The sequence below is a fragment of the Rana temporaria genome, chromosome 4 (genome assembly GCF_905171775.1).
Source record: "Rana temporaria chromosome 4, aRanTem1.1, whole genome shotgun sequence".
NCBI lineage: Eukaryota > Metazoa > Chordata > Amphibia > Anura > Ranidae > Rana > Rana temporaria.
In genome coordinates, this window is record NC_053492.1 from 29,063,375 (window position 1) to 29,075,074 (window position 11,700).

General features: G+C 46.3%; 1 protein-coding gene across 2 annotated transcripts in view; it reads left to right on the forward strand.

The window, feature by feature from the left end:
- LOC120936060 (whey acidic protein-like) overlaps window positions 1–9,216 on the forward strand; it is a 35,590-nt gene extending 26,374 nt beyond the window's left edge. For both annotated transcript variants that reach the window (XM_040348160.1, XM_040348158.1), the window contains one exon: window positions 8,956–9,216. In XM_040348160.1, coding sequence (XP_040204094.1) covers window positions 8,956–8,987 — 32 coding nt within the window. In that variant the 3' untranslated portion in view covers window positions 8,988–9,216. The remainder of the gene's footprint in view (window positions 1–8,955) is intronic.
- Window positions 9,217–11,700: the final 2,484 nt, after the last annotated feature.

Below are 11,700 nucleotides of genomic sequence, written 5' to 3' on the forward strand. Positions count from 1 at the left end.
AGTCATCCTATGCCCCTAGTGGACATAGGATGATTTTAGACATAAGATGGTTCGGGGATGTCCCGGGTGAGTCTGTCACAGATGGACTTTCCCTACTCCTCTGGAACCTTTTCTTGAAGCTAAGCCCTGACAGACGGATGACCTGTCTCTCCTCTAGTCACAAGCAAAATGTGTGCCAAACCCAGGAGCCAGGTTCCCAAATACACTCTGCCTGTCCCAAGAAGGCTGCTAAAGTCACACGGGCTGCCAGCATCCAATCGAATTGCCTTCCTGTGACCAAGGAAACCATAGAGGAACCGGGTTCCTCTCGACTTCCTCCCCCACCTGCATTGCCGCTGCAGTTGAGCGCCACCTGCAGTGAAGAAAATAGACTGCACCTGCCTACATCCCCCCCCCCCCCCCTTTTGACAGATGCTGTCCTCAGCATGAAAAACACAGGTGAAACAGAGCATAGGATATAACAACAGCATAAAGGCAAAAACATATCAAACTCAAATGACAGTATTTTGCAAGAAGCTGCCCACAGTTGGAAAACAGAGTGCGGCAAGACTCAGTGTCCTTGTTGATGTCCTGTTGCAAATCATCAGCTTTTAGTTGAAGTCCTAGGGCCCCAGGAGGATGAGGGCTATCCACATCTCCCATCCCCTCTTTGCCTGGGCCCACAACCAAGCTCTGGACTGTTCTTGGTGCTCTCTCAGGTAGCTGGACTGCCTGGGCTTGCTGTGCTGGAGCTTTGTGCCCCTGGGGTATCTGGAGCCGAAGGCTCTAGCAGGAGAGGGGGGCAGGTACCATTCTTCAGGCACCTCCTGTACTGGTGGAATATCCGTAGATCATCCAATCAGATGGCCACCTCCCTGTGACCAAGGAATCCATAGAGGAACTAGGTTCCTCTCGTCTTCTTCCCCCACCTGCATTGCCACTGCAGACGAGCACCACCTGCAGTGGAGAAAATAGACTGAACCTGCCTACATATTTGAACTACCATTTATCCCAGTGAGGTACTCTATAGCATCTTCTTATATTTATTGCCTTATATTTATTATATGATGTATATATTTTTGCAATGTAAAAAAATCTTACTATAATTTTCCTTCCCAAAGCCATGAGCAACCCATTATAACATTGTTTTTTTTTTTTACTCCAGAGGAACGCCTAAAATAATTTTCAGGTCACAAAAAAACCCTTACTAAAATCAATTCATTTATTCGCTTTGAACATCTGATTTTGGAATGAATGGGATTTCTTGAACGAAAACCACAATTCACAGTCAGAATTTAATTAATTTGAGAAAACATTTCCATCCTGCTTCTTAAATTATTACAGTCAAAAATGATCAGCTCTTTGATCCCATTAACTATTCAAAAATCAAACGAAAATTCAATTTGGAGGTCATTAGCCCCAACTCAAGAAACCCCTGGCAACTTCTGGAGGAATTCTGGTTAAAGCGGAGGTCCATCAAAAAAATAATAATATATATTAATAGCCAGCAGCTACAAATACTGCAGCTGCTGACCTTTAATAAATGGACACTTACCTGTCCAGGGTGCCTGTGATGTCGGCAGCCAAAGCCGAGCAAACGCTCGTCTCTCAGCTGCCCCCGCCGCCATCCTCGGTGAGGGAATCAGGAAGTGAAGCATTGCGGCTTCACTGCCCGGTTCCCTACTGCGCATGCGCGAGCGGCGCGTCCTCACTGGTCCCCGCTGTCTCCTGGGACCAGTGTGTTTCCGAGAAGACAGTGGGGGGGGGGGTCTATTCCCAGAAGTGGGTGCAAATACCTGTATTATACAGGTATCTGCACCCCCCTAAAAGGTGCCAAATGTGACACCGGAGGGGGGAGGGTTCCGAAAAGCGGAGGTTGACTTTTTGTGTGGACCTCCACTTTAAGAATGGCTACATTATATCATCAAACAAAGACAAATTGGTGACTGTGCTGAAAGCACAAAACTACTGTTTGCTGTGATACTTGTGGACACCTGAACATCTCCATGTTGGAACTGGTGACACCACGTTGCCACATCCAACTCAGCTCGGGATTTACCAAAATTGTACAGAAAACCCTCCAACAGGATGAAAGTCCTTAGAAATTCTTCCGTATGATATTACAATTTTGGTAAATCCCCAGCAGATTTGGATATGGCAAGGTTGTGCCACCAGAGTCAACATAAGGACATTCAGATATCCACAAGTATCACCGCAAACAGTAGTTGTGTGGAAGCACACAACTACTGTTTTGCCGTAATACTTTAGGACATCTGAAAATCTTCATGTTGGGACTGGTGACACCACCCTGCCACATCCAACTCAGCTGGGCATTTACCAAAATTGTTACATCATACAGAAGAATTTCTAAGGACTTTCATCCTTGTAGGAGGATTTTCTGTACTGCATTGGTGTCCCTATTAGACATGTGCACTGCTGAAAAATGTGTTAGTTTTCGTTTCATTAGTTTTTTAGCTTTTTCCGGAAATTTGGGAAATTTCTGAAGTTCTAAAATTCAGAAATTTGAAAATCCAAATTTTCAGATGTTCGAATTTCCGATTTTTAAAATTCCGAACTTTGAATGCTCGAATTCCTGAAATTTAGAATTTCCGAACTTTCAAATTTTCAAATTTCTGAATTTCCAAAATCCGAAAATTCCGAAATTTTGGAATTAACTATTTTGTCAAAATTAGTTAAAACATTTATTTGGAACTAAACGAATTGCACATGTCTAGTCCCTACAGTAGGATGATCTGTTTTCATTAAATGCAACTCTAACCAGAGCCCGCCGCCAGGGAAAAGACAATCTGTGCTACATTTGCTTCAGTGCAGAGCAGGGCAGAGTATGTCACACAAATTGCTATCACATAGGGGGTTTTGTGACAGCATTAAAGTTAAGTTAAGCAATAACATTAGGTGAAAAAGAAAGAATAAAAAATGAAAGTTTACAAGCACTTAAAACATTTTTTTTTTTTAGAAAACCCTCCCTGCCCCCACTTCTAACGAACGTAAACACGTGTTGGGGGTGCCTACACCATACACAAATGGCGATTACACATGTTACGTATTGCCACGCATGCTGGAGAACAATAATTCTAGGGAAATAATTTAGGGTTAACTAAACTAAAGATTGGAAAGGGCTTTTAAAGCACCACCTAAGGACAATATTGTTCACTGAAGTTTTTTTGTTTTTTTTTACCATTTTCCGACCACACACACAATCCTAAAGCTTGAAATGTTGGGTATCTGCCTACTTACCGTATTTATCGGGGTATAGCACGCTCCCGCGTATAGCGCGCACCCCTAAAGTTGCCCGAATTCCTGTGGAAAAAATATGTTTTGTACTTACAGTTTTGGTGTCTTGCGCGGCGTCCATCGGCGGCTTCGGGTGTCCTCTTCGTCGGGTCCGGCGTCCTTCTGCGGCGTCCTCGCGTCCTCCCCGCTCGTTTCCCGCGCTGAGTTTGAATACTGCGCCGACATATACCGAGCTCAGTACACTCGTGCTGATGTCCTGTACGCTCAGGACGTCAGCGCGAGAGAGGCGCCAAGACTGCCCGAAGATACACGAGTGTACTGCGCTCGGTATATGCCGGCGCAGTATTCAAACTCGTGGCGGGAAAGCGGGTATCGGCGTATACCGCGCACCCACGATTTTGCCCTGATTTTCAGGGCAAAATAGTGCGAGGTATACGCCGATAAATACGGTATATCATGTGATATAAAAAAATGGAATTACCAACATTTTATTCTCCAGTGCCTCTGCTTTCAGATAAAATCTAATGTTCCATGGGTACAGCTGGAGCGGACCCTTTCTGGGATTCCGCTCCAATCTGTGTCCTGGTGTCGGCCTTGTCAGCCTCGGTTCTTTCTCACCCTTTGGTGTGAGAAAATTGGCGGGTCTGTGCCAAATCTTCCGATCCTCCTACATTACTCCGGATCCTTTACCACTTACTCCGGATCCTTTACCACTTACTCCTATAGTGGGGAACCCAGCCTTTAGTCCTGGTTTTCATGAGTTAGAATTTCAGGAATTGAAATGTGGGTCTTTATTAGGCCAGGCACTTTATAGTGCGTGGACAATGGATTACCAGACAACAAATCATGGATGACCAGGTATACGCAGGCCCTTCCTTCTGGAAGAAAGTACAGTTGGCTCATTTCATTGGCTCTTTACCCTCCCTTACCCTTTACCTTTACATGTCCCCTTACCATGTTTAAGATCTTATGTACAGAGCAGTCTCAGACTTATCGATTTCTGGTGTCCCCACCTCCGACCTTTCGAAGGCCAAATGGGAAGGAGACTTAGGGCTGAGCTTTACAGACAAACAGGTGGACAGAATTCTCCTGTTTTCCTATAAAACCTCTATTTGTGCTAAACACCAGAAATCCAGTTTCAAGATACTGACCCGGTGGTACCATACCCCTGCTAAGATTTACAGGATGTTTCCCCAATGATCGGATCTTTGTTGGAGATGTGGAGAGGAGACTGATTTCCTTCTCCATTTTTTCTGGGCCTGCCATCTATTGCATTCCTTCTGGATGAAAGTCCATCGCATTACCCAAAAATTTACTGACCGTGACCTACCGAAGAACCCGGAGCTTTTCTTTCTGCATCACCACTGTTTCTCCGGCAAGGTGTACAGGCGTTCCATTTTGCCACTTCTGATCACCGTAGCAAAGAGCTGCATCCCTCTCTTTTAAAAAAAGACACCGCCCATTACAGCATGGTTGAGAAAAGCCGCTGAAATCAACGAGTTGGAGGACCTGGTGGCCACCGAGATAGGTCAATGAGATAAATTCTTCCAAAAAATGGTTCTAATTGCACAAATTTGTTTTTCCTTTGAAGAGTACTAGGTAGATTCAGAGACATTGGTGTAAACTTGCGGCGGCGTAGCTTAGCGTGTTTAGGCTACGCCGCCGTAAGTTAGCGAGGCAAGTACTTGATTCTCAAAGTACTTGCCTGCTAAGTTACGGCGGCGTAGCCTAAAGCGGGAAAGGGTGCCTAATTCAAATGTGTGTAAGGGGGCGTGTTTTATGTTAATGGGGCTTGACCTTACGTTTTTGACATTTTTCTTCAACTGCGCATGCGCCGGGCGCCTACATTTCCCAGTGTGCATTGCGGCTAAGTATGCCGCACGGGCCTATTGATTTTGACGTGGACGTAAACGACGTAAATCCCTATTCACGGACGACTTCCGCAAACAACGTAAAAATTTTGAATTTCGACGCGGGAATGGCGGCCATACTTAACATTGGCTACGCCACCTAGGGCCTAGCTCTAACTTTAGGCGGCCTATCTCTTAGGCCGCGTACAGACGAGCATACATGTACGATGAAACCGGTCCGCCGGACCGTTTTCACCATACATGTCTGCCCGGGGATTTCTGTATGGTGGCTGTACTCACCATCATACAGAAATCCACGCGTAAACAATACGCGGGGCGTGTCCGCACCGTCGCCGCGACGATGACGCGGCGATGTGGGCGGCCCTGCCAGTTCAATGCTTCCACGCATGCGTCAAAGTCATTCGACGCATGCGAGGGATGGCGGGCGCTCGGACATGTACGGTAGGTCTGTACAGACGACCGAACATGTCCGAGCGGGCAGGATTTCAGCGGGCTGTTTTAAAACAAGTCCAGAAATATTTGCCCGCTGGAAAAAGGCCCAGCATGCAAATGTATGCTGGAATCCTGTCCGCTCGGGCCTACACACGACCGAACATGTCTGCTGAAACTGGTCCGCGGACCAGTTTCAGCAGACATGTTCGGTCGTGTGTACGGCCCATAACGTAAACGGCGTAAATGTACTGCGTCGGCGTATTTACTAATTTACATATTCTACGCCGACCGCAATGGAAGTGCCACCTAGCGGCCAGCCTCAGTATTGCAAGCCGTCGTATCTTAGATATGTTTAAGCGTATCTCTGTTTGAGAATACACTTAAACATAAGTCGGCGTAGATTCTGAGTTAGGTCGGCTTATCTACTGATAAGCTGGCCTAACTCTTTCTAAATCTACCTATACAAGGCCTTGTTGAAATAATCTAGGGATAATTTAGACTGTACCAGAGGGCCTCCTGGATCTGGAGGGGTGGCGGTTGTGATTGGACCCCTTCCTGCTCCCCCCCCCCCCTTATATTTTCTGCTCCTTTCTCTTTACTCCTTTTCCCTTCTCCACCTCTCCTCTTAGCCTCCCCCTTTTTATTGTTTTGTCCTTATTTCTTTATTAATTTTTCTATTATTGACAGTGCTCACCCTGAAAAAATAAATAAAACACATGTGGTACAGAGGCTCTCGCATGCCCGGTGTACTGGGTTGTTTTTTTTTTATCATTCTCTGCATACAATTCGTCCCCAAATGTTGTGACTTTCTGAGTCTGTGATATCTGTTGATGTGCATGTCAAATGATTTCTGTATTTACCGTGAGTTACCGTGAGTTGTTAAACAATTAAAAAAAAAAAGATTGAATGTTTTGGGGTTTTAAATAATCTCTAGGCTTAAAGGGCCAGATCCACAAAAACCTGGCGTAACTTAAAAAATCCCATTTAAGTTACACTGCCTTAAAGTTTCTACCTAAGTGCCTGATCCACAAAGCACTTATCTAGAAATTTCAGGCTGTGTAACTAAAATTCCGCCGGCGCAAGGCGTTCCTATTCAAATGGGGCGAGTCCCATTTAAATGAGGCGCGCTCCCGCGCCGGCCGTACTGCGCATGCGCGAAGTTACGTTACGCCGAGTTTTGAGGATCGCGACGGCTTAAAAAAGTTGCGTCGGGAAAAAAAAAAAAATGACAGCGGCATGCATTCCTGAGGGAGAACTCCATGCCAATTTTCAAAGAAAAAACCGGCATGGGTTCCCCCCCCCAGGAGCATACCAGGCCCTTAGGTCTGGCATGGGTTGTAAGGAGACCCCCCCACGCCGAAAAATTGACGTAGGGGGTCCCCCTACAATCCATACCAGACCCGTATCCAAAGCACGCTACCCGGCCAGCCAGGAAAGGAGTGGGGACGAGCGAGCGCCCCCCCCCCTCCTGAGCCGTGCCAGGCCGCGTGCCCTCAACATGGGGGGGTTGGGTGCTCTGGGGCAGGGGGGCGCACTGCGGGCCCCCCCACCCCAGAGCACCCTGTCCCCATGTTGATGAGGACAGGACCTCTTCCCGACAACCCTTGCCATTGGTTGTCGGGGTCTGCGGGCGGAGGCTTATCGGAATCTGGGAGTCCCCTCAAATAAGGGGGCCCCCAGATACCGGCCCCCCACCCTAAGTGAATGGATATGGGGTACATCGTACCCCTATCCATTCACCTGTAGGCAAAAAGTTAGTTAGTAAACACACAACACAAGGCTTTTTAAAATATTTTATTATTCTGCTCCGGATGCCCCCCCTGTCTTCGTTATTAGCTCAATTAGCAGGGGGGGCTTCTTCTTCCGCTCTCCGGGGGTCTTCCACTCTCCGGGGGTCTTCCGCTCTCCGGGGGTCTTCTCCGCTCTCCGGGGGGGGCTTCTCCGGACTCCGGGGGGCTTCTTCCATCTTCTCCCCTCTTCCGCTGTTGACTCGGCGAACCCCGGTTCTTCTGCAGCTCTCCGGTGCCTTCTTCTTCAGCGCTGGCTGCCTGCTATGTTTGTGTGTTAGCTCGATTTCAAACAGGCAGCCAGCTGCAGAAGAACCGGGGTGCGCCGAGTCAACAGCGGAAGAGGGGAGAAGATGGAAGAAGCCCCCCGGAGTCCGGAGAAGCCCCCCCCGGAGAGCGGAGAAGACCCCCGGAGAGCGGAAGACCCCCGGAGAGTGGAAGACCCCCGGAGAGCGGAAGAAGAAGCCCCCCCTGCTAATTGAGCTAATAACGAAGACAGGGGGGGCATCCGGAGCAGAATAATAAAATATTTTAAAAAGCCTTGTGTTGTGTGTTTACTAACTAACTTTTTGCCTACAGGTGAATGGATAGGGGTACGATGTACCCCATATCCATTCACTTAGGGTGGGGGGCCGGTATCTGGGGGCCCCCTTATTTGAGGGGACTCCCAGATTCCGATAAGCCTCCGCCCGCAGACCCCGACAACCAATGGCAAGGGTTGTCGGGAAGAGGTCCTGTCCTCATCAACATGGGGACAGGGTGCTCTGGGGTGGGGGGGCCCGCAGTGTGCCCCCCTGCCCCAGAGCACCCAACCCCCCCATGTTGAGGGCATGCGGCCTGGCACGGCTCAGGAGGGGGGGGGGCGCTCGCTCGTCCCCACTCCTATTCCTGACCGGCCGGGTAGCGTGCTTTGGATACGGGTCTGGTATGGATTGTAGGGGGACCCCCTACGTCGATTTTTCGGCGTAGGGGGGGTCCCCTTACAACCCATACCAGACCTAAGGGCCTGGTATGCTCCTGGGGGGGAACCCATGCCGGTTTTGTTTTTACAAATTGCCGTGGAGTTCTCCCTCGGGAAAGCATACCAAATGCCGTCGCTGGAATGGGCTTTTGCAAGGTGTGACTAGTTTACACTTTGTAGAACCAGCCCTAATTTTACACTTGCAAAATAACACTTACGGCGCAAAAAGGAAGCTGGAAAGCTTTGTGGATCGCCTTAAGTGCTAATTTGCATACTAGAAACGGCATTTCGACTCGAAATGCCCCCAGCGGCGGATGCGGTACTGCATCCTAAGATTCGGCAGTGTAATTCAATTACACATGCCGGATCTTCTGCCTAACTTTGGAAAAAGCCTTTTGAGGATCGTTTCCAAAGTTACACACAGACTGAACAGCAGTTAAGTCGGAGTATCTCTTTTGAGGATCTGGCCCAAAATGTGCATTTTTGCATGTATGTGTAAAAAAAAAAAAAAAAAAAGTTCTGGAAACACTCTCAATATTTTTTATACATTTCAAGGAGTTACAAATTCTCAGTTTTTCCCATTCCTAAAACTGTTGACACCTAGAGACCTAGAACATTCAATGTAGTTTTCTGTTATTGTCATGTCTGATTGTACTGTCTATCCATACAGAGGCTGCAGGGAAAGATGGTGATCATTCATAACACCACTGATATAGACTGCAAGAGGAACCAGAAATGTCGCAAGATCAGAGGTGTAAAGAAGTGCGTAAAGTACACCTGAACTGTGCCATGTAGTAAAGTTTAAACAGTAAATATACTGTAAAGTGCTTACAATAATAAAGCGTTAACGGTAAATAAAAAGTGCTTACAATAATAAAGTGTAAACGGTAAATATACTGTAAAGTTCTTACAATAATAAAGTGTAAACAGTAAATATACTGTAAAGTGCTTACAATAATAAAGCGTTAACAGTAAATAAAAAGTGCTTACAATAATAAAGTGTAAACGGTAAATATACTGTAAAGTTCTTACAATAATAAAGTGTAAACAGTAAATATACTGTAAAGTGCTTACAATAATAAATTGTAAACAGTAAATAAAAAGTGCTTACAATAATAAAGTGTAATCAGTTAATATACTATAAAGTGCTTACAATAATAAAGTGTTTACAGGAAATATAAAGGGCCAGATTCACAGTCGAGATACTCCGTCTTATCTCAGATACTCCGTCGTATCTCTCAGAGTATCTATGCGACTGATTCATAGAACCAGTTACGCATAGATATCCATAAGATCCGACAGGTGTAATTGTTTTACACTGTCGGATCTTAGGATGCAATACCGCGGCCGCCGCTGGGGGGAGTTTGCGTCGTAAACCAGCGTCGGGTATGCAAATTAGCAGTTACGGCGATCCACAACGGTTTTTCGCGTTCGCTACGTCGCCGCTAATCTAGTTTCCCGTCGCAATTTTAGTGGTCGTTTGACCTGCCCTAACTTTACACAGCAATCGTATTGCTGTATAAAGTATGGCCGTCGTTCCCGCGTCGAAATTCAAAAATTAACATCGTTTGCGTAACACGTCCGGGAATACGGAAGTACACTACGCGCGTCGCCGTTCGAAAAAATGACGTCACTTCGCGCAAAGCACGGCGGGAGTTACGAAACGCAGCATGCGCAGTAGGTCCGGCGCGGGAGCGCGCCTAATTTAAATTGTACCCGCCCATTCGAATTGGAACGCCTTGCGCCGGGCGTATTTACGATACACCGCCGCAAGTTTCCAGGTAAGTGCTTTGTGGATCGGGCACTAAAACTGGAAACTTGCGGCGGTGTAACATAAACGGGTTATGTTACACGGCCGCAAATGTATGTGAATCTGGCCCAAAGTGCTTACAATAATAAAGTGTCCACGGTGGATAAATCAATAAAGTGCTTTATGTTATTCACCTCAATATATATAAAACCTACCGCAAGAGAAAAAACTTTATATAATGTAAAACCTTTTATTAGATTTGCACCATTAAAAACAATCAATATATACATAAAGTGCATTATGCAATGCACACGGACTGTACTGCTTAATTACTGTTGCAAACTGGCTCCACCATACATGGTGCAAGCTCAGTCTTTACTTCTGGACACTCTCAGGTGTACAACATCACAGGGTGTCCTTTGCGGGATGACATCACTTCCTGTAGCTCTGCAGCTGTTGGCGTTGAACATAGCCGCTCAAGATTTACAGGGCCGGATTCAGATACATTGGTGTATATTTCCAGGTGGCGTAACATATCTCAGATTAGGGCGCAAGTTCCGTATTCAGAAACAACTTGCGCCCTTAGTTACGGCGGCGTAATGTATGTGTGTCGGCGTAAGCCCGCCTAATTCAAATGTGGATGATGTGGGCGTGTTTTATGTATATTAACTGTGACCCCTCGTATTTGACGTTTTTTACGAACGTCAATTCTTTAGACGTGAACGTAACTTACGTACAGCCCTATTCACGAACGACTTACGCAAACTATGTAAAATTTTCAAAACTCGGCGCGGGAACGATGTTCATACTTAACATTGGCTACGCCTCATATAGCAGGGGCAACTTTACGCCGGAAAAAGCCCAACGTAAACGACGTAAAAAAATGCGCCGGCCGGATGTATGTTTCTGAATCGGCGTATCTAGCTCATTTGCATATTCCTCGCGTAAATATACGTAAGCGCCACCTATCGGCCAGCATAAATATGCAGCCTAAGATACGACGGTGTAAGACACTTACGCCGGACGGATCATAGGGAAATCTATGCGTAACTGATTCTATGAATCAGTCGCATAGATACGACGCCGCACACTCAGAGATACAATGGCGTATCCGGAGATACGCTGTCGTATCTCCTTTCTGAATCTGGGCCACAGTGTCTTGAATAAGTATTCATACCCCTCTTCTTATGTTACAACCGAAAATGTAAATGTATTTTATTGGGATTTTATGTGACAGACCAATACAAAGTGGCACATAATTGGAAGGAAAATGATAAATGGTTTTCCAATTATTTTACAAATAAACAAATAAGTATCTGAAAAGTGTGGCATGCTTTTGTATACAGCCCCCTTTACTCTGATACCCATCGGAAGTCACCTAATTAGTAAATAGAGTCCACCTGTGTGTAATTTAATCTCATTATAAATACAGCTGTTCTGTGAAGCCCTCAGAGGTTTGTTAGAGAACCTTAGTGAACGAACAGCACCATGACGGCCAAGGAACACACCTGACAGGTCAGTGATAAAGTTGTGGAACAGTCTAAAGCAGGGTTGGGTTGTAAAAAAATATCCCAAGCTTTGAACATCTTACAGAGCACTTTAGTACCATTAAAGTCCATTTCAGCCTCCCAAACCTCCTTTCCACTTTGCTGGGGCGAAGGTACC